Source organism: Vidua macroura, chromosome 1, assembly GCF_024509145.1.
Source record: "Vidua macroura isolate BioBank_ID:100142 chromosome 1, ASM2450914v1, whole genome shotgun sequence".
Lineage (NCBI taxonomy): Eukaryota > Metazoa > Chordata > Aves > Passeriformes > Viduidae > Vidua > Vidua macroura.
In genome coordinates, this window is record NC_071571.1 from 120,905,678 (window position 1) to 120,930,092 (window position 24,415).

Genomic DNA, 24,415 nt, shown 5'->3' on the forward strand with positions numbered 1-24,415 from the left:
CTTGAAGTCAAGAAAACTTCGGAGCTACTTTGAAATTGCAAAGCTACCTCTGTGTTTAACATGCTGTATGTATTAACAAAAAAGATAGCTGAGCTGAAGGACTGGAGGGGCAACTGCTAAAATTATTAACTGCAGTTTAATGCAATGAATATGGCCACAGGACATGGGTAGTGCTAACTTTCCTCCTTAATTTACACAATAAATTATGAGGAAAATATAGGAAAAATTTCCTTCCTGAGGATCAGGTAGGCTTTCAAACCTTTGTCCACGAAGTAGCATGTATTAGTGATATTCAGTATAAAGAAGACTAATCATATGAACCAGGCCATCTCCTGTCCTCACACTGAAGGCTCCACATCTCTACTCTGTGACAATGCTTACATGTGGTCTTTTTGAATTGTTATTTGTCAAACAAGATGTTAAAAGAAAAAAGAAGAAAGCCATAATTCCCTACCAAAGAATAAATCTGTCACTGTGATGTTGACTGCCTATTTTCTAAGCACTCTGAAGTGATGAAAATGTCCAAAGAATCAAGTCCAGTATGTGAAGAACCTGAAATGTGTTGATTACAGGTTTAATCTATAAGTAGCCAACACTCTCCACAGCAATGATGATGCAGGTTGCAGTCCTGGTAAATCTCTATTACCAGGTGTTTTAAGCCCCTGGAAAGCAAGCACAGCTGGATGGCTTCAGCTGGGGGAACCCAGATTCTGAAGCATGTAGCATGGCATCTCCTAAGCCATTTTAAAAGATACATTATTGAGAAAACAGAAAAAGATAAACTTGTTTAGGAAGTTTTTTTGTCTTCAATCTCCAAAAATAGTAGTATTAACAAGTGAATAGAGTATAGAAACTAAACAAGCTTGATATTCCCTACTTCACACACACTTGCTAAAGCACCAGCTTGTTAACTTCCAACACAAGGTATTGTCTAGTTCTTCAGCCTCAACATTGGACTAGTGAGGCCAAGAATCTGGCTCCAAAATAGCAGCAAGACACTTTGGACCTATTTATCATCAATTTTATGTCAATATAACACCATGAAGAGTTGTGGTATCACATGCACAGAAAAGTGTAGTAAGGCAGCAATCATTCAGGCATTTTGAGGGAAAACCTGCAAGAACAGTGCAGAAGGTGCTGACCCCTGTCCCAAACATGCTCTCTGAAGTTCCACTGAGCAGGCAATGCTCTGCTCTGTTTGTGCAGGATACTGACAGTTTGTCAGCTGAACTTCTAGGTTCAAATTCTGTGAAAGGGCATAATTTGAGTCTGCAGCATTACTTGAGCAATTTCATTGGCTCCAAGGTCAGAAGGATGCCTTTATTTAATCTATCTCCCCATGTAACACATAGGTTTTCAGACAGAAATTCATAAAATAAGTGAATGGCAGGAAGAGTGAGAATTAATCTTAGCCCATTCCCACAAAATATTTTGAATTTGAATTCTATTTGAAAATAACAGCTTTCCTCCATTGCTGGATATGTAAGTAGCCATACCTGAATGCCACAGGAGAGTACTCAAGTGCTACTTTGTGCTATTCTGGTTACAATTATCATTGAATCCATGGGGAAATGCATAGAAATATTCTTTGGATAAAGGAATTTCTTTTTGAATGCAGACAGGATTCAGTCCCATAGTGTGCATTATTTTAAAGTTCATTACTTAAATATATAAATTTACCCACATATTTAAGTGTTCTGCTGGATCAGAGCCATAATGAATGAATAGCTAATACTACAAATTAATAATCAATACTAAAAAATCCCATATTTTTGAAAACACTATATTAATTTAGGACCTTTCAAATGTACATTTCTAATACTTAGTAGGAGATTTGTACCTCCACTTACATAACAGTAAGTTCTGAAGAACTGCATGTTACTATATGTACTTTTAAAGATATACAGGCTGGCCAAAGAACTGAAAGTTTCCGAATAAATACAAATTGCACCATAATATTCAAAGGTTCTTGCAGCTGCTCACACTGTACTGAAAGGCTATAAAATGTCATTGGTTCTGAATTATACTCTATTTTATCCAGTATGCTCAAGGGGAAGAAGGGGAACGAAAACCAGGGGGCTGCTTTTGACTAAAACTGGAAACATGGATAGTCCCACTCTCCAGATTACTCCAGGCCTGTGAAGATCTACAAACTATCTCCTGAGGGTGCTGAATTCATAAGCACCTAAGGCCATAGCTGATGTTTTCTCCTTTTTGAGGAAACAAGGGTGAATGGGAGGCTAAGTAGGGACAATTAATCTGTTCACTCAAATCCATATATTGGGTTACTCCACCTCTCATGTTCCTCACTCTAAACCAGGACTAAGTGGTGGAAGAGGGATTTAGTCTGTCCCAAGATGGCATGGTGGCACTTTGAGCATCACCAGATGTTGCTCCATATTATCACTGGCTGGTAAGCTGCAGGCAGGTGACTTGGGTTTGCTACCAATAGCAGCCTGTGGTGAGCAGGACACCTGCCTCACCTTTTCTTGTATTCACCGCCAGCAAACCTTTTGTGTTCAGGGACAGAGAGGGAAGGTGGTAAAAATTACAACTTCATGGATTTTTATGTTCTATGGTGAGAAGATCTCACAGTAGGAAGACAGCATGGGCCCCTTCACCAGATGACAGGCAAAGTTCTTTGTTAGTTCCTGTGAAGTCGGTTTAGCACCATGTGTCGACCACAACTACTGCTTGGAGTGTTCTCAATGTCTGGAGATGCTGCTTCCTCCAGCAGTGACAGCCTCAGAACACAGGGTTTGGTCAGCAGGTCTCAGTCCATATACTGGTAAATGACAATGCTGGAATTGACATTTCAATAAAGCCTGCATACCTTTATTGGCTTTGTTTAGATTGTTATATATTACTCATGAGAAGCCCTCCTTCAGGAATCAATCAAAACTAGCCAGTGTTTGGGTTTTCTTTCTTTCAGAGGATACTGACTTAACTGATTTTATAGAAATTTATTTGCATTGCCAAAATTATCTATACCCAAAACCAGGGAAAAATTGTTTGAAAAGTAAGGAATTACATTTTGTTTTGCATGTAATACTTAAAGAAAAATTAAAATTTATTTTCCAATTAAAAATTAAAATTGAAAGTATGCAAAAAAGGCTTTTTCAGTATTTCCAAAGTTAACATCTTTCTTTCTACGGTCAGGATATCCTAAAAAATAGATGGTTTCCATTGCAACAAGCTCTGAAATCCCTTCAATGCTCAGAAACAGCAGCAGCTGCAGAAGTGTCACTTTTATCACTTTCATTCTTTGGCATCAGTGCCATTAGTTCCTGACAATCCTAATCTCTTCCTTGGTTTTTGTATGGAACTGAAGCACACAAGGCATGAAATATAAGAGATCAGGACAGATGATTAATCTTCAGTCTTTTAAAATTCCCTAAATGCTCTGTTCCTGAGGTATTTGAAAAGAATGTCACTCTTCACTTCTCCCTGTGATGATTAAAATGGGGAAGTGATAAAAATGGACGAGGGCTGGGCTGCAATTACACTTTGTCATACTACTTTGCCAATTTTCGCCAGGTAGAAAATTCTTGGTGCAACAAGCATTTGAAACTGAAGCAAAAGGAAACATTTTTATCATCTATTCTATCTCCTATAGCAAATATATACACACACACCACACACACACACACCCATATATATATATATATATATATATATATATATACACCAAACACCTTTGAGCCAAGGAAATTTATTTCTCAGGACAGGAAGTGTAGAAGCCAATTATCTCAGGAAGTGGGTGCTAACTGAGGACACGCTGTATCTGGTGGCTGCATAAAAGGAAAAGACATTCTCGGGCTTAACCCAAAAAATAAAAAGGCTGTTAATATGGACAGAATAGTAGGAAGAGGTCAAAACAATATTCCTCTATGTTTGGGGTAGAAGAATTGGAGTTTTCAGACAGGAAGAGTAAGAATTGTTACAAACTACATAAATGGACTGACACATTCTGAAATAAGCAGCCCCATGGGTAGTCCCATGTGCTGGTCAAGAAGATCCAGGTGATGACAAAAGGCAGTTGGCAAAGGCAGAGAGGGAAATCTACTCTTCCCTGGACAATTCAATGGATACCAAGGAGAGTACTGCCTTTATTTTCAAGGACTTGGTTCCATACAGTGTTTGATCAATATACATGTTCTAAATTGAAAAATTAAATCAGGAATAACTGTTTAAAATATGTAGAAGCTCTGCTCTTTCCTATTTATTTTCACACAAGTTCTCTACTCAGCAAAATCCAAACCTGAGTCCTCTTAAAAGACTGCTTTTTCATTTCCTACACTTCTAAGGCTTCCCCTGCAGGGCACAATACAGCCTTGACTTCCCAGTGTCCAACTGACAGAATTTTCTGCCCTTTGAGACATTATTAGTACCTGATGAGCATGGCACTACAAAGCCTCCAGAGCAAGAAATGAAATGCCAAGCACATTTGATTAGAAAGTTTCAGCATCTCCCAGGCAGAGAACACACTACAGTAATTTGGATAAACAAAGGCCACATCACATCCTGTGAGTCCACTCTTGCTGATAATTTCTATTCTTAGCTCTCTACCCAGAGGGCCAAAGGAGAGAGAAACTCACTCTCTGCCTTCACAGGAGCTTTCAGTGAAGCTGAGAAAAGGAAAGGCAAATATGTGTGGGACACACCACACAACCAGGACCTGCAGGTCTGTCCCACCAGCCTGCCCATCACTGCGTAGCTGGAGAGGCAGAAGTGTGGCAGAAACCAGAGCGGCTGCGCCAGCCCCTGGGTGTCAGGGTGCTCAGTGCCTCGGCAGTGCCAGGAGTGCAGGGAGAGCCTCTGAGCTGGCACCATGGTGGGCAGGTTGCTTGCAGCCCCTAGAGGTGCCCCTCTGCTCACTCCTGCAGCCTGAACTCTGCTGCCACTGCCTGTGAGGGACCTGCCAGGTCTCAGACACCAGACGAGGCCATTACCTCTCCCTCGGGACTTTCCCACTGAAGCTGAGCTACACTGGCATGCAATTCTGAAGGACAGCCAAACTTCCTATCAAGCCATAACCAGCTGTTTTCTTCTTCAGGAAAATATGGATTTGGTGCTAGTAACAGCCACCCAAATAACATTGCAGAAATGTGCACATATCTGCTCTGGTATGTGTGTATGATTCCTACATCTTCATGTTACTATAAACCAATAGTGAAGTTTTTTACTTCAAGCATTACAGTATCCTACCTACTTTGTGAAGAATGACTACATCCCATCAGGTGAAAATTAATGCACATTTTGACAGGATAAAGATGTTACAACTCAACATTTGCAAACATTACCTGATGCGCAACTTTTGTATGGCTTGACATGTTATTAACAGTACTTTGAACCTTATGTTATTTTTTAATTTAATGATTACACCTGAAAATAGCCCCTTTCAAATTCAGTTGCAGTAATGTCTTTAAAAGCAAGCTTTAAACTTAATTTGCTGCACATACAATTATCCAAATAAGTTGCATAGTTTAAATAAGTTCAGTTGTGCTTTGTAGCAGAACTCACAGTAATTACTCATCTCTTAAAAATACAATTTGTGGATATGAAGTTGACAATACATTTAAGCATTTTTTTGAGTCTAGACATCAACAATATGAGTTTTTGTCACTCTTCCACTGACTTCTGCTGTTCATAACACCTCAACTTTACAATGATATTAGATCAGAGCATGGACATTTAATGGACACATCTGAAATAATTACAAACACAATTTTTAAAACTCCATTGTTGGGAGGGGAGAAATAAGAACTCAGGTTGGTTTGAGGTATCCAGCCCTCAGGAACATATTATGGTTGTTTGCATCAAGCTTTGTTGGTTTTATCACATTACATTTAGATTAAAAATAGAAGGCACAGGTGTTTTACAAGGCGCCGTAACTAAGTCAACCAACAAAACTAAATATTACATTACCAAGCCACGGGTCTATAGCTCAACAGTGACTTCTTGCAATGCATTTTTATTTGAGGAATTTATTGCTTCTGAAAAAGGGCCGGGGTATGTCTGTGCTAAGCAGTTCATTCCTTGTGCCACACTGATGTCTCCTTGGGAACTGAAGGTAGGGCAGGATCTAGTTCGTGCATAGTTTTGTTGGGGTCCAGCTTGTCCAATCATCTCACTCACAGTGTTCACCGGCGAAGCCCTCCAACTCTGTCTCTGCAGTTGTTCTTCTTTACACTTTATGGAATACCAGGCCAGGAAAATAAAAAAGAATCCCACGAACTTGAGAGCAGCTGCCAACCCAAAGTAGACAAAACGAAACGAGGTGACATCGTATTCCCAGCAAGATCCTTGTACGCCACAATCCTGTTGCCAAAGCATGCACGTGGTGTCAATAACAGCCCCAAAATAAATTGGAGTGGGAATGTAAGCTGAAACAAAAATAGCAAGAGAAATAGTATGTGTTAGCATATTGTGGAAAACTTCTAAAGAAACTATATGCCCCAGCCAATGAGTGTAGGTTGAATATTTTTGAGATTTCTACACTGCTGTTCTCACAAGAAATGTAAAACATGGAAAGCTGGCCAGTCAATCTTCCCACCAATACTATTTACCCCACACATGAAACCTACCACAAATGGGAGAGAATTGAAAGAAGCCAATGCAGCAGCACCTTACAACAGATACTACAATCTGCTTTCCCCAAACAGCTCTTCTTGAACTACATGTCCCCCACAAAAAAATGCAATTTTGTTCTCAGGTAGTTAGAAGGTGAAATACATTATCTCCATAGCATTACCTGCTGAACATCCTTTGCCCATGAGCTGGGAAAGGTGCTGTTTTTAGATTAAGATGAAAAAGCACTGAAGATAACAAAATATTTTTGAACATAGATGTAAGGGGTAAGACCAGTAAGATTATACATTTCCTTTTGAATAGATCTTCCCAAGAAACAGACTTTAACTTCTAAGGCAGCTAAAAACGCAGCCAGTCCAATGAATGCTCCTGCTTTCTCCAGAAATACAACATCTTTAACATGAGACTGAAACATCCTTCCTCAAACAAAACTTGAAGATGCAGCTTTATGGGCTTCTCTTGTTCGATTAGAATAGACCTTGCTTGCTCTAGTCATGTATTTCATAGTAGCTGAACACCTGGAGTGTTCTTTATGGGCAGGATTTTAGAAATTCAAGAGCTTGAAAGAGAATGCTTTGAAAAATAAAGACTTTAAATATCTATCCATTTTTGTTTTGAAACACTTGAAAGACATTAAATAATATTAGAAGACATTCAGACATTAAGTAACAAATGCTTATATTAAAAATTAGAAAAACTTTGTTATTGCTGAAAGCAACAGAATTCTGTTTTTTGAAAGCTAAAAAAATCCTTCTAAAATAATATTTAGTAACTATTAATTTACTATTAACTATTAACAACTTGCAGGTGTAAAAATTTATCTTTTTGTGAAACAATGTTGTTCTAGAAAGTCAGTAACCTAAAAAAGTAAATTAACTACATTTTCAGATGCAATCTTTTCAGAAGTTATTAATTTTAGGTTCCTAATACAGTTAGCCAAGGAATTAGTTGCATATTTATGGCATTTTAATACTTTTATGGTGCATTTAAGCTGAACATGACCTTTATGGAAATGCTGAGCTACTGTAAGACTTACCAAGAGTTCTTAATAAAACAAACTGCATTCCTAGTGCAAAGGGTCTCTCCCCATCTTCCACAGACCTAGCAGGTGAACAGAAAACTCCGGTGAAGGAACAGTCATAACCCATAATCATCCTGGTATGTTCTGGCTCTACCTCATGGCTTTTTTTCACAGCTATAGAAAATCTTTGTCTAAATTTCCTGTCTTTAGCTTCTACTATCGTTAACTCCTACTGCTAGGAAAAAATACAGCCAGCCCCTCCTGGACCTGTTTAATCAAAATCTCAGTCATGCCTTTTGAACCTTTCTTTACCTGTATAAGGCCTGAGAATTTGATCCAAACAAATTAAAGCAATTTAGAGAATCCACACCAAATGTTTATGGCTTCTCATGATACCTTTTATTTTTCTTAATATTTTTGAGGTAAATTAGAATTAATAATCAGAATTATTAGATAACTGAATTGTTGAAGGCTGGACTCAATTTCTGAATTTAACAAATCTTTGTGTAGCATAAGCACTTTGGAATTACTTTAAAAAAAATACCAGTACAAACATCCAAACAGTCTCTTTAAATACCTTTTCAATTCAATTAATACAAGATTCCTTCCAGCGGTTTCAAAGGAAAAATGTCAAGCTTACAAAGACTAAATACAAAGTAACAAAATTCCACACTGCAACTACAATTTTCATAAACGACAAATTATCTACTGATTTTTAAATATTTTTAATTCTTAATCTAAAGGTCTTAAGATAGCCTCTAATTACATTAATGACCATAAAAACACACAAAAAGTCTGCAGTCAAAGGGATGCAGTTGTAAAATCCAGTTTTGAAGTCAAGAAATTGAGAAATTGGAGAACCAACTTGTGCCACAGACCTTTGACCAATGCACAAAGCACAATATGTGGTCTGGGACAGCAGGTGTCACTGTCCATGTGTGTGGGCCCCCATTTTATGTACTGAGCATTACAAAATCCTGTTGGAGATGTCCCTAACGTACCTCACTGTTGTGAAGTTCACTGCAATATTCATCTTCATTTGCCTTTGCTAATTGCAATGCAAAGGCAATTATTTTTTATTATTACTATTATTTTACATGTGGGAAATCCAGACACAGAAGGAATAAAGTCAGAAGTCTCTGAATTATGAAGGTGCTGTGCACACAATAGTTGAGGTAATGCTGAGCAGCTGGAATTCTGATGTGCCCAGCCCCGAGTGCCTGGCTTCAATGTCCCAACAGTGACCCTTACACCCATTCTGTGGGTTTTTTGAAAACCAAACTGGAAGGCAAAATTCCTCAGTGTGACACAGCACAATCCTCCCTGTGCCAGCAGCGGGCTCCTGCAGAAACCTTAGCCACTTGAGCTGAGAAAATGACAGCAAAAGAGTGTCTTGTCCTTGGAGGGTGTGAGACAAAGATTCCTGCCAGAGGGTTTCTCAGCTGTGCTCACAACTGAGCCTAAGGATACCAAAGCTAAGTCCCAACCTGTCTCATGTTTTCCAAAGTTCCATGACCTATTTCAAAGATTTGCCATTATTATTATTTTTAGAGGGGCCTAAATTTGTCCAGAATATCAGAGTAAAGTTGTAAAGACAGCACTACCAGAAGGAAATCCTACTTGGTTGGGACGACCCTTTCCACAGAAATAAAAAGCATAAGATTGATGTTAAAAAAAAAAAACTTGAAGACAGATTTTACACAAAACCAGGACAAAAGGTGTCTCTATGTTAGCAATTAATGCAGCTAAACAGCTAGTGTTGAGATCAGACATGAACACCACAAGCATTTCAAGCATTTGTAGGGATTTACTTCAGTTTAGCTCTAACCTGGTCTCATGGACAGGATGCCCATTTGCATGTGGATCATTTTGGGTGTGTTTCTCAAAAGTACCTCACACACTGGAAGAGGCTTCCTAGAGAGGTGGTTGATGCCTCCTGCCTGTCAGTGTTTGGACAATGCCCTCACTAACAGGTTTTCATTTCTGCTCAGTCCTGCAGTGGTCAGGCAGTTGGACTGGATGATTAGCAAGAGTATTTACCAGAGCATGTAGGGACAGGACAAGGGGCAGTGGCTTCAAACTGAAAGAGAGTAGGTTTAGATTAGATATTAGGAGAAAATTTTTCACTATGAGGGCAGTGAGGCACTGGAACAGATTGCCCAGAGAAGTGGTGGATGCCCCATCCCTGGAAGAGGTCAAGTTCAGGCTGGACGGAGCTCTGAGCAACCTGGTCTAGGAAAGGTGTCCCTGTCCATGACAGCAGGTTGGAGCTAGGAAATTTTTTATGTCCCTTCAAACCCCTTCAGGTTCCATGATTCTGTGCTCATTGTAGATCCCTTCCAACTGAACTCTTTTGTTCTATTTTTTATTTTCCAACTCATCTTCACCTGAAAAGAACTTACTTCTTCAACTCTGAGCTCTTCAGCTTCAGATCCCAAACCAAACAGACATCTTTAAACCATTCTTTGTCCTCCTGTTACCAGCAGAACCAATGCTTATGGGTATGCTTTGTAAATTCTAGTAAATAATTATATAATTTTCCTCTAATTCCTTCTTCTCTTGAAACAGCAGCAACATAGATTAAACAAATACAAACTTATTTTATCAGTAGACCATATTATTTTTTTTCAGCTCACTTTTCTTTAAAAAAATCAGCAAAATTTCTCTTACAGGAACTATGTTTTAAATGGACAAAAATGTTACAGGGAATGATTATGTTTATCAAACTAGATGGCAGAGATGGGAAAAGCCAATCCAAAAATACAAATTATATTTTCAAATTGACAAATAAATGCTACTGCCTTTTTCCCACAAAGGCTCTGTTGTTCTCTATTCTTAGAGTAGTGGCAATAACACCACTGTTACAGTACGAGTTCAAAGTTCTTGTGAAGATAAAAAAGGAAGACTCAAAACCAGGCTTGTGGCAGGAATGATCAATTTTAAGAATGAGAAAAGGATAATTTTAAATACTTAATTTTTTCATTTGCATTTGAAAATCCAAATCATTGCACTAAGAAGGTTGAAAATTTTCCAAGAGTAATCATTTTCTTCCATGATGCTTTGCTTGTTTTCTCCTTATAGCACCTGGAATTTACTGCACACTCCATGTTTCTTAAAGTGGATTTAGAATATTACATATTCTAAATACAAACAGATTTCACCCTATCCCTGTCAGCTCTTTCCCTTTTTAAGGCTACACAAGGATTCTATTCACTTTTTAAGGATACACAAGCTTCACACGCACTGGTGATAGCGGGCATGGCAAAAATACTTTTTTTTTTCAGAGTTCTCACCTGAGTGTCACTATGACTGCTGATGGCTGGGCACACGCTGTTATAAGGGTTACAATGAAGAGAAATATGAGGAATGGGATGAGCGTGTTGCAGGTTCGATCGCACTTCCCAGACACAGCGTAGCCGTTCTCATTCAGGTAGGTTTTGACAATCACCAGCCGGAGCTGACTGCGCTGGCCCACTGTTGGCGGAGTGATCACCTGGCGACTCTGCACACAGGCACATTCTGTGTAATTTCTGACCTGGGAGAGCAAAAAAGAACATTTCCATGTGAAAAAATATGTGTAAGAAAGACATTGCAAAGAGACATCATACAACAGTCCTGTGGTACTTCTCAGAGAATCTTCTGCCTTGAGCATCATTACCCCAAGCACAAGCAAAGTTACATCTCCAAGTAATTTTGAAGTTGGCCAGGACTCTCTGTGATGAGGTTGCCTTTCCATTGCTTTATTTAGTCTGAGTTTATTTTTAAAAATCTGGAATATATTTGGGAAATATTGATAAAACAATTCAATCACTTCTGACAGGGAGGCTGGAGAAAAATATTGTTTCTATTGTACTACAAAAAATGTGAGGAAACGCTCTTCAGGCAGCAGTGAAAATGCCCTATTCTGAAATTGAGCAAGCTGCTGACTTTCATATTCAGGCAGTGTCTTCTGCCATGTTAATGGAAGGCTGCCCAGATCTGGCCACAGCGCAACAAGCTGCACTTCATGCTTGAAGCTCAAGACCTTGCACCTGGATGTGGGTGTAGATCTAGCCAGGAGCAAAAACAAGAGAATAAAGGGAAAGCAGAGACTAAAAGAGTGGGACTGGAGGACTCACTGAGAGATTCCTGAATGGACAAAGAGAATGAAATTAAGATGAGGAGACTGAATAAAGAAGTAGCATTTCACAGGCAAACAGGACTGTGATTTGAACAAGGGGAGGAAGAGCTAGATCAGAAATAGCCTTCTTTCAACTTCATGCCACTTCTGATGTTTGGCAAAGGGGTGTGCAGCAGATCAGTATATTCCAGTGTTACAGAAGAAACTGGCCAGGACATATGTGATGTTACAGGAACAAGCTTTCTGTTTCAATTTTTGCATTCATCAAACCTTGGACCACACAGGCACAGAAGTTAAGAAATCATCTTAAGATAATGAATTTAAGCACTTAGACATCAAGACATATCCAATTCATGGCAGTTTGTCAATTTTAATGTGTACCTTTATATGCCATCATGTAGCCTCACACTTTTTTCCCCATGGGATTTAGTTGAATAGTGTATCTATTTATCCAATAGTGTATCTATGTATCCAATAATTTATCTCTTATTTTCAAAATGTGACTTCAGGTATTTTTTTTTTTCCTCAGACTAAGAATATTCCACTACAAAGATGGAAGGACTCATATTTCATTTGGATTTTCTGTAACTCACTATTTTAGCTTAACTCTTTCAAAAAGGAGTCATTCATTTATCTTCAAAACAGTTATGAGATATTGATGTTATCTCTATTTTGTAATTAAGTAACTGAAATGGATCAAAGATTTCACTAACATGGGTGACTCATTTGAGACAACTGGAATCGTTTTTTCAGAACATTTTCCATTATACCAAACTAAATACATTCTAAAAGTAAATTTTCACACCTTCAAATACGGATTTAGGCAGCTCATCTACAAGTGACACTTCTGTTTGTTGCTCATGTTCACCATCCAGAATATGAAGAATGCAAAACTAATGATCAACAGGGACAAGTTCTGTTTAACTGACTTGCCCAACATCACTTAGATACAAAGCCAATGACAGATTCTGGTTTTCCAAGGCAGCCTTCCACTCTAACATCACATGAGTACCTGATTTCTTTCTACAGTACCTCACCCTATACTCTTTACTGCTTCCAAATGCAAATGCCAAATAGGAATCCTACAGAAATTAGACCTCTTTACCACACAGTCTTTATTCATCCCTAGTGAAATTAAGTCTGTGTATTAAATGAGACAGACATAGTATGACAGAAATATTAAGACTATAGGAATATATATATATATATATATATATATATATATATATAAAACAGGTATGAACTGTACACTGGTATCCTTTCCTCTTAATTTGAACTTTTAAATGGTTAATTTTGAAAACACTCTACGTTAAATCCAAATATTATATGTTAGCAACATTTTGTGTGTTATACAGTGGCACTAACTTACATTTTTTCTGTTTTTAAAAGCACCAGACAAAAAGGATTATTTAATCCAAAAAAGTTCCTTTTCCAAGCAATGTCAGCCCTGTTATATTCACCACTAGCTACTGAGTTAAAACTTCAGGCCATGAAGCATCTTTTCTTAAACCATAAGGTGCAATAGGATGTTTCAAAATCTGTAGAGCATATACTCCCAGAGTATTTCCCTACTAAATAAATTAATAGTGCCAGTTCAATATCAGATGAAATGCAACAGACCAAGCCTGTCTCAGTCCAGAAAAGCACAAATTAGATTATATAGACACTGAAATTTAACCACAGGCTCATACTGCAGGCTTTTCCAATCAATCAAAACAATTTTCTACTAAAAACCAGCAAGATAATCTAAAAAATACAAAAAAATAAAAACGGGAAACTAATCTGTTCTCAGTGGCATCTATGTATGAACATGCTTTTTCAGACATTATCCAGGTGACCTGAGAAAACACAGTGCTGGACCTAACATCCTCCTGTTTCACAGGCTGGCTCACGACTGCAAATTAGACTGATACTTTTTAAGTAAGTTTTCTGGAAAGCACAATCAAGCCCTAAGAAAATCAATGTTTACATTACTTCTTTTCTTTCTTAATTATCCTTTTTTAAAGGACAGTTCTGTAACAGAAGAATTTAAGAGTTCATTTTTTAAAGAAACTAATATGACCATCATGCTGTGTTGATACTTAAGTCAGATTCTACTTTTCAACTGTCTTCTTGTGCCCATTCCTGGAAACTGCCAAATTTCCATGCTTTGGTTTTACCAGCAGGATGTCCTTCTCCAGTTCAGCATAACTAGAATGCTGGGTTGTATTTCCAAGAAAGAAACTGGATTATTAACATCTTTTAAGTTCTTGTTACTTGAGTTTGATGATAACCTTGATTTAACATGGAAGAGGTTTAGAAAAAGGCCATGGGACTGGTCAAACTGTTTTACAAGAGCAGAATACATGGGCAGTCTTTACCTAGCCAGGCAAACCACAGAACTATCAGTGTACTGGTATGTGTGCAAGAGCTCCTTGGGCAAAATGATGAGGCTGACACAAGCACCAATGACTTTAAACAAAGGATAACTAAATTTAAACATGAATTTAAAACAGTTCTAACTACCGGAAGAGTTAAGTTCTTCCTTCAATTCAGAGAGGGAGTAATGAAAAAACCCGAATTTCTCTAAAAGATAAGACTGAACTTGAAGAAAGAAAGTCTTTCAAATCATGGAAAGGCTCAGAGATGGACAAGTCACCTGCAGAAAACTTCTCTGAAGCTCAGAGGAGGGATGCTTGAGCAAGGAACAGAGAAGTCTCCGATCTGCACCAGTCCCAAGGGGCTACTCAGAGGTTGTGTGTGGACAGTGGGTGAAGCACTTACCCCTGTGCTGTGGTTTCCACCACTGATGCAGCCAGCTAGGCAAGGATTAAAGTATGTTATTCCATCTGATCCACAGACAGGCTCGTACTCATGAATCTTACATCCACAGTTAACATTACAGCTTCCGGTCAGATTCCTGTGGGCCATGGCAAGAGTGGGACTGAAAAAAAGAAAAAGAACATGCTAGTAGAGCACACACAGATATCCATATTCTCCTGTACAGAGGGAGCAAACATCCTACTCATTAACTCTGGAATTGAGAGTTGATTATTAGACAAAGATTGTGTTACCTCTAGGTTATACATATGACTTAAACATATAGAAGAAAAATATAGAAGAACACCCAGGTCATCCTTGCCATCAACTAAAAACACAAAAAAAGAAATAATAACAAAGTTTAAAATTTGTATTATATTTGGCTAGGTGTATTTTTCCCCTGTTTTTTGTTGGTCTTTTTTTATCTATGAAGTAAGACACCACTATTTTATACGTTTATTCTAAGCTCCAGTAATTTCTTGTTGATTACTAATGAAAGATTCAGCGACAAGATGTGAGGATTCTGTGCATTAATGTGAACTAACAGGCATCTTCTCCTACATACCAACAGCTGCTCAGAAAACAATGCTTGTATGACTTATGTATTACAAATATGTGAAATTTACAGGAAGCTCTCTACATCTGAAAGACTGCTGTGCTTTTACTAAATGTCTGTAAATGAATCACCACTCTGCTTCCCTAGACAATTCCCCAAAATATGGCCAAAGACTAAATCCTTTATGGATTTGGACATATTTCAAATTATTCTTGCCCATCTTTGAATGAAGATAGCTTCAACACCTGCACCTACATGGCTCCCTAAAACTGCACAAATCTATGCTTGGTCTTTGAGTGCTCTGGCCAAAATGCAAACAGTAGCTTACTTCAGTTCAGTAATCCTTGAGAATTGGTAACCATACTACTGTCTGAGAATTACACTGGAATGCACAACCGCTCCACACTGGGCACTACAGTGTAATACTGAATTAACTGCTCTGTCTTGTTTGTTCTTTCTCTCAGTATTGCTCAATGGCTACTGCTGTTTAAAACTACCTCAAGTACCTCTACTCTTGAGCAGATCAGTAGATATCCAGGGAATTTCAGCACCTCCACAGCCAGGCAGGAGTTGAACAGAATCTGGATTGAGCTTGTGGCTGCATCCTCAAGATCGTGTACACTTGCTCACAGACTGCCATGGCTGCAGAGCCTCACAGGGGCTGCTGTTGCCTTGTCTTCATGTGTGGGCAAAGGCCAGTGTGAAGATAAACTAGGAGCAGACTGACTGCACCCCAGCTACCCCAGGGACCACAAGTAATGTTCTCCTGTTCCCATCTTCTACCCCTGACTAGACCAGAGGCTTGGCTCAGGAGCCTTTCTGCACACAGCAACTATCAGCTGTGCGTCACCTCACTTCCTGTCGTTAGTGGCACTCAGAGCATGACTGCTGCTCAGAGTCATGACTCAATTTGACTGGTTTTCTTGTATTTATACACCACTATTTGTTTTTGCTGAATATGCTTGTCTTCCCAGCTGTACAGTTCTGCAGACAATTAAATATTACTAAGTAGCTTGCAAATATTTATTGACTGTCTACTGATCACACAAATCAGATTCACAAATTTAGCTCTTGGATATATTTTACACTTTATGGTCTAGTTGGATGCCTTTCTGAGAGTTTTGTTTCTTGCTCCATAAACAAACAAGGCACACTTTTAGAAACAAGTTGCAGCTTGAGCAGGAAGTAAAATATCCAGGACTGGTAGTGGTTCTATCACCTTCTCAGCTATCAGCTGAAATTTGTCATATTATATCCTGCTGGATTTCAGTAAGCAGTATCCAGCAACACATCATATAGCAACAGGCAGATTGTTCCAGTAATTTCTCCAATGGAAAAAAATACCAATCATCAAAACATTCCTCAGGAACATGCAAATTTCAGCAGCACAGTGACAAAAGCTTTTCACACCAACAGAAGAGGCAGCATTTTTGGAGTTTTACGAAATCCTAGTTAGCCTGCTGAGCTGGATGTCCCAGATGGGACAATACTTGGCATAAGAAGAGACTCCACAATCTGCCTGGGAGACCCTTTTACCATGTTCCTGTTGACAACAGGGCTTTGCCACACTGCACAGGACCAGGTCCAGGGACAGCCCAGACTGCTGGGAAAAGCACAGCTCTGGTTCCACTCTCCAACCTCTCTCACCCTGCAGCACAAATTCTTCTGATCTCTTAACCCCCCACCACCTAAAACCCTTCTCAGGAACAGAAAGGTAGGGTTCCACAGGCAGAACAACCCATTCCCCATCTTACTCTGCTTACATAGCTAACTTCAGCTATGTAAGCTTCAGCTGCACTGCTAAACATTACCATGACACAGAGGTTAGGAATCAGATTAAAAAAAAATAAAAAAAGGTGAATGAAATCAGGCATGCGAGAAATGAGAAACATGAAACTGGAAACTGAACTGAGACCACTGTGATAATTTAATCTCAGGCACATTTTTTTTTTGTTTGTTCTGGAAGATGACTTAAGTTTAGAGATACACAAAACAGATACGCTCAAATTAATAACAAGTTACTGCCAGCTCTGTCTCTCTAGCTTTCACCATCTTTTGTCCTCAGCATATCACTGTAAGGCTTATTTGGGGAATTTCTTTTTGTTGCTTAGAGCAAATACCATGCACACAGAGAGATTTGGGTTTTTTTATCCTTTCAAGAACATGTAATACACAAAATCATCTATTAATTGCATTCCCAAAAGTTCATTATCAGACAGTTGTAAGAGGCTCATGCTTTCATCTCCATTACCTTCACTCTTCCCTCCTCTTTCAGTGGTGGGAAACAAATGAAGGATGAAGGAGTTTCAGATGCTGGGGACATGAAATCTCTACTAACATGTGTCTGTGTAATCCCATTTTCATCACTGTAGTATGTTGTAGTATGTGCTGTATGGGATCAACCATACAGCACATACTACAACAGATTTCTTGAACACTTCTTTCAGGAAGGAATAATTTTTTCCTGAAGGTATGCATTTTTCTGAAAGTAAGCTGAACCAAAACATTCTACTAATCCTGACTTCTGGCACTGGAAGGCTGCCTACTCTCCACAAAGGAAAACAAAGCATTTATCCCTGAATTACAGCACAGCACATCATAGATTTACCTGCACCAGCCATTAAGAGCAGGTTCTTAGGGAAATTGCACCAAAGCTAGTACATCCTGTCCATGAGCTGATCTGTGGGAAAAGCAGACTAGTCTCAATGCAGCAGCTGCTGTAGAAACATGGGATGTCTGAGAAAGAGCTGCTCTGCTTGCTTCAGCAGGTGCAGATACTGCCAACATGCAACACTGCTGCACCTGAGCTGCCAAGGACACCAGTCATGCACAAGGCACACAAACAGAAACCAGCCCCAAATGACAGCACTTCCTGAACTATTCTTTTAATTACAAACAATGATGCTGCTCCTTCCATTAATAAGATTCAACTGCAAGTTCACTAAACATGTGCTAGGACAAAATCCAGAATCCCATCTGCCAAACTGCATTTCTTCACTTCTCAGGGAGACTGTTCTGTGTCTCCATGACACAATGCTTGTAAAGATGATTAAGAGAAGACCTTTATTAGATGTGACTAACAATGTAAAGGACTCTAGTTTCTAACATTTTTTTCTATGTCATGTTTTTCTCTCCAACTTTTACTCCAGGGAAGGTTTGTGGTACAGGAGTAAAGTGATTAAAGGGAAAATATAAAATGAGATTTATTGCCTGAATTTTTTGAGCTGTGACCTGTTATTTCACATACTCAGGCTTGGACTGAAACATCACTGTACTGGCAGTCAATGAACATATATTGGGTAAAAAAAAGTGGACCCTCTTCCCACAAGGTTACAGTTTAAATGAAATGCAATTTTAAAAAAAAGGAAGCCAAACTATATTTTAGTAACATCTAAACAAATGATTAATTTCACATATGGTTTTTTATTGATATCACTGTAGTAACCTACAGGACCGAGAAAATACAAAGGGAAGGAGATAACCTCACCACATAGTTTCTATACTATTAATATTGGGCTATATGATAAAAAGTATTATCTTAAATTGATAGCAGTATTTTTGGTTTGGTATTGAAGGACATTCTGGATGGCAGAGATCTGCAGTCTCCTTGTTGGCAAGCAGCTGAAATTGCAGCAATGATGCAATTTTTGCGTAGCTGTCAAACAAGGGACCCTCTCACTGTCCTGAGCTGGATTCCTTCTTTGTTGTTATTGTTCTGATCCAATTAGTCATTGCTTTCAAGTTAAGGGACACCACTGGCTGATTGCACTGAAATAGATACAAGACTAACAGAAACATACATTGGTGATACAAGAGGAAAAATGTAAATATTTTTTTGTGAAATACCTGAGTAAGCCAATTGCACACTATAACTAAACTTTACTTGCACCAAAACACCACAAAGCAATCAAAAAGGGTCTGTGTTGATTCATTACATATCAGAAATCTGAGAGATGGAACTAAACTAATCCAGGAATCTGTCACTATAAGCTCACCATGGAGGCTGTTTTAGCTGCCTTATATGACAATACATGCAAGAGACAGGTCTGAAAAAAAAAACAAATCAGCTGATCTCTGCTATTTCCCTTTTGTTCAGTACTGGTGAGGCCACACCTGCAGTGCTGGGCTCAGTTCTGGGCTCCTCAATAAAAGACAGACATGGATGTACCACAGAGAGACCAGTGAAAGTCCACTAAGATGATGGAAGGACTGGAGCATCTGTTGTCTAAGGAAAAGCTGAGAGAGCTGAGACTGTTCAGCCTGGAAAAGGCTCAGGGGGATTTCATCAATGCCTGAAATTTTGTGAAGGGATGATGCAAAGGAGACAGAGCCAGGCTCTTTTCGGTGCTGCCCAGTGCCAGGATCAGAGGCAATGGGCACACACTGTAACTAACACAAGAGGTTCTCTACAAACACCAGGAAACAGTTTTCACTGTGAAGGTGACTGGGTCGTGACACAAGTTGCCCAGGGAGGCTGTGGAGCTTCCATCCTTAGAAATACTCGAAAGTCATCTGGACTCTTGTCCAGACCATTCACTCATTCAGGACTTCCCCCCTGGATGCTGTTATGGTGCAAGAGAAGGGATGCCATATTGTGGTTTGACCTAAGGTTCCTTACACTGCAATTCAAACATCAAACACACCCTCAGAACAAGGCTGGGGCACAGAGCAATAGGTTCTAAAATGCTGAGAGGTATAATACAGAGGTGCCCTTGACCTTCCTGAGAACAGAAATGCTGATGACATGCCAGCAACAGCAAAACTGCTTGTGCCCAACACAAAACAGCGGAAAATCCTTTCTAATATATTCTAATCTGTGCAGGCCTCGAGGTCCTATTCACTTCTTTGCAGCTGGTACAGTTAGAAAAATACTGAGTTACAAAACATACTGAATTATGAAATGTCACTGCCTACTTTTCTGAGTACTGGTATGCACATAACTTCTATGTTAATTGAAACCTACTTCACCCCTCTCCTTTGTAGTGGTTTAGGGCTCAGTTCACTAAAGAAAAAACTGCATGCTTAAATGTTTAAAAAATAAACAGTAGAAATGAACATATTTGTCCAGAAATTATCCTGCAGGGTAAGTCTACACTGCCCAATGCATCTGAGATGTCTGGGTTGGTGCCAGTGCAGGTAGGTCAGATATCTGACCTGGCATTGCTATGTGAGGGTAGAGCATCATGCAATACATTTATCCCAAACCAGGCAGCTCTGCTGCTTTCCCTATCCAGTCTTGCCCATTGAAATGGCTTTGACATCCCTATGCTGCACTATAGTTGAAGTAGGGAATAAATTATGTGGTTTATTAAACTCAAAAAATAAGCATGCTTTTTTAATTCCATGGCCAGCAACATTTTTTGATGGCTGAGTTAAAGAATTGCCTACTAAGTAAATGATTCGAAATGAAATTTATGTGTAGTGCTGCTTTTTTACTATCATTTTGATAATAAATGTGGATTTTATCTCTGCGTTAAAAAAATCTAGTTGAACCATGCTTTGTAACACGCTGGTAATTCTCAATTTCTGATGACGTTACAGTCAATATGATTTTTATACTGATTTCAAAGTTTATATACATCAGCAAGTTGTGAGAATTTTGCAATCACTATTTCTCACCTCTTTTCTCAATAAGAACAATTACATGAACGTGGAAGGAAGTAATGTGCTGCAGATTTGCACAGCAGCTGTGAATTGACACCTATTTCAATCAATGCCACGTATTTACTGCAAATGTTATTACTTACTAAAAAAAACATTAGATACTCTAACAAATCCAGCATGAAGGCTGTGAGTTACATGACAATAGTACACCTTGTCTTCAGGTTAGAAAAGGATTTAAATCAAATGGGACTTCTTCAAACAGAAAAGTACAGGCTTCTCATTAGTCAGGCAGGGACATTCTGATTTGCCACACAGATTGATTAATTCCTCTCTGAACTTTATGTTTTCATTCCTATTAATTTTCATCCTCTACACCCACAGACTGTTACAAACATTAAGAGCAGGTGGACAATCAAAGCATTCCACCCCCCCTTCCCATCCCTCTTTTCTCCTTCTTCACCCCACTAAGCTCAGATGAGGGTATATCACCATGCCACTTCCTTCTACTGACAGCCCCTCAGCAGCAAGCTTTAACTCTAGGTCTCAGGAATACAAAGAAGCAACAGCTTTTCATCAGCTCTTGATTTTTCAGCTGCTGGTTTTCTTTGCTCTGGCATTAAGGTTTGACAGCAGTGTAGTAACACCCAGCAACAAGCAATGCAAAACATTCTCTGTGTAAACAGTGCCTATTTTCTTCCTCCCTTGCTTCCCATTTTACCTCTTTGTTTTTCACTTGCTATCCCTCTGCCCCACTGTATTTTTTCTCATTTCATCATATCTTTTCCTGCTCCATACTCTACATTCTCTTCAAAATATTAGGAGTCCAGAGCTGAGCCCTAAAAGCAAATATGGATCTGATACCCAGTATCTGGTCATAATTAAAAGGCAGACATGCCTCAGATGTAAAAGCAAAGGGAAAAACATTGCTTTAGATAGGTTCACTCTCTTCAAACACTTACTCTGTTCCTGTGTTTAACCTACATGAAGAATGCAATTTTGAGGAAAATCTCATGCAAAAAGAAAGAAAATAAAAGCTCATGATTAGGCTTCTATGGAATCCCTTTCCAGTGAAAATGTCTCAAGTTTTACCACACTGTCTTCCCTCCAAATATACTTTTTCTTTTTTTCATGCCCTTCCATGCATTTCTTAACACCACAACCTAAATTCCTCACTCCCAAGTCCTTCCTACATCCACACCTTCTTCCTCATTGCAGTCCTCTTCAGTCTCTATAAAACTTTAGGGAACATGGTCTAGTTGATGATGATATGGTCTTGATGACGATCCAGCAAGCACTGGAGAGCATTCACGTAGCTAGTAAGAGGTTCAGAAGCAGTGCACACCACTAATGTCAATAGCACATGCCCAAGTGATTCCTCTCAAACAGGGACTGTAGACCTAAAATACTATTAAGGTGATAATAAAAAAACCCATTTAGAAATAATCTTCATAATCCACTTAGTTTTTTCACAACTGTCATGAGCAGAAAACATTTTGAAACACTAAGTAACCTACAGAGGACATTATTCTTATTCTGCTGCATCACTGAAGGCCATTCTAATGCATTTTCTCACCCCTCAAGAAGGTGAGTTACTACATAAACTGCATTATAAACCAGATGTAAAAAAACAAGGGCCACAAACTGACAGCATGTGTTTATATCACAATACTCACAAAATTCTCATTTGAACATGTGGCTTCCTCAGTACATCAGCTATCAGTATTTTTGTACATTTCTAGATCAGGCTTATTGGAAAAAGCTGGTTTTGCCAGAGATAATCACCCCAAATACTTACCCAGTTGTGTAAGGTATATTTATTCCCCCTAGATTAATGCTTTCACATCCAACAATGAAGAGTGTTGAAAAGCACAGCAGAGACACACCACTGCAGATCATAGCCAACTTTGCAGACTCTCTTGCACCGAGTTTCAGCTTTTTTATAATGTAGCCACCTAGGACAATACCAACACCAGCACTTGGGACAATAATCACACCTGCCAGGAAGAAGTTCAAACAGCATTAAAACAGGACCTACAGAAATGGCATAAAACATAAATATTGGTTTCATTCTGCAATTAGATGACTGCAAATGCTGCACTAAGATCTCCATTGTCTGATTCTCCACTAGCAAATTGAGTCAGACTTTTCAAACCCCTGGAGTGTTGTCAAAGAATTTATAAAAGCCTCCTTATCATATTAGCAGCCAAAGCACCATAAGAGAACTATTGTACTTACAAGCAGAAACATTGTTTGGTATTTATTTTAGAAGGGGGAGATGGGCTTCATATAGGTCCAGTTCATGCAGTGAAATTGGAAGAAATCCAGCTTTGGACACAAATCTTGCTCCTCACATTCTCATGATTAATTCCAGCAAAGCACAAGTGCTAACTTCAAGCAGGACCCCAGAACCCTGCCCACCTGGGAGTGCACACCCAAGCAACTTGCATCAGGACAAGAGGAAATGGCCTCAAGCTGGGCCAGGGGAGGTTCAGGTTGGACATTAGAAAGAGTGGTTAACCATTGCATCGGCTGCTCAGGGAGGTGGTGGAGTCACCATCCCTGGAGGTGCTCAAGAAATGACCAGAAGCGGCACTTGGAGCTATGATTTATTGACATGATGGTGTTTGGTCAAAGGTTGGACTTGATGATCTTGGAGGTCTTTTCCAGCCTTGAGTCTATGATTCCACGACTCCTACCTCAGCATTCCAATTCATCTCTCCACAGAAATGTGGAGTGCAAACTGATCAAACACAATTTAAAAAAATTAAGGTAATAGAATTAGGGTAAGTGTAAGACACAAAGACGTGCCTATGAAACTTCTGCTGCTGCAGTTCAGTAACATATCACCAGGACTTGTCAGGTCCTGAGGTAGCGGTAAAGTCAGCAAATGTCTTGCACTGTTGTTCCCTTGTTTTTGCTTCTTACTGACATGTGAGAAGGTCTTTAATTAAAGACCTTGCCAATAAAGATGCATTCCACATAAACGTGGATTTTGAATTGCTTTTGGCAGCTGCATCTACAGAGATGCTGAACTTTATAATCCAAATTGTTAGAGATGTTGGTCTCTTACAAGAATCCAGTAAGATTATCACTGGCAAATACCTTTACACTATTGCAAAGCATACTTATTCTCTGCTAATATGCCTAAAGGTGAAAGGGACATTATATTTATCAAAATGTTGAGACTGGAAAAGCAAAAAAGAGGGGAAAACAGCTGGCACCTTAATTATCCTGCCATCACCAATGACATTATAGAATAAAATGTCATTTCAGGAGGAAGATTCTAAACAATAAGTCTTCACAGAATCAAAACCAGTCTTTCTTCCAAGAGCAGAAATTAAATGTAGAAGCTGCACCAGTTCAAGACAAGAAATTTGGCACACAGTGTTTTTTGAGGATGATAAATGCCAGGGTTGTTTTAAAACTGAAAGAAATTGAGACTTAATTAAAGAATTGCTGCTCAGAAGACAAAAAATTGCCAGTAAAATCTTTACATGAAAAGATTCAGGAAGCACATGTACTCAGCTGGCAATGTGCATATTAAGCATAGATGTATAATGTAAATAACATAAATTCTCCTTTTACTAACCAGAAAATCTGTGAACTTGACATGTCTTACTTTATTAGCCAGTAGCAATCAAATACAGAATTTCCAAGTTTCCCTTTCCCATCCTTCCTACAAAAAATATTTACAAAATTAACAACTGTTGACTTCAGTGCTAAG

The 24,415-nt window shown here is 38.9% G+C and overlaps 1 protein-coding gene across 1 annotated transcript in view; it reads right to left on the reverse strand.

Moving 5' to 3' along the window:
* Window positions 1-3,607: 3,607 nt before the first annotated feature.
* Window positions 3,608-24,415, reverse strand: part of SLCO5A1 (solute carrier organic anion transporter family member 5A1) — a 68,193-nt gene continuing 47,385 nt past the window's right edge. The window contains exons 5-9 of the mRNA XM_053993207.1: window positions 22,487-22,685; window positions 14,496-14,655; window positions 10,906-11,147; window positions 7,628-7,692; window positions 3,608-6,386 (exon numbers count right to left, since the gene is read on the reverse strand). Coding sequence (XP_053849182.1) covers window positions 5,941-6,386; window positions 7,628-7,692; window positions 10,906-11,147; window positions 14,496-14,655; window positions 22,487-22,685 — 1,112 coding nt within the window. The 3' untranslated portion in view covers window positions 3,608-5,940. The remainder of the gene's footprint in view (window positions 6,387-7,627; window positions 7,693-10,905; window positions 11,148-14,495; window positions 14,656-22,486; window positions 22,686-24,415) is intronic.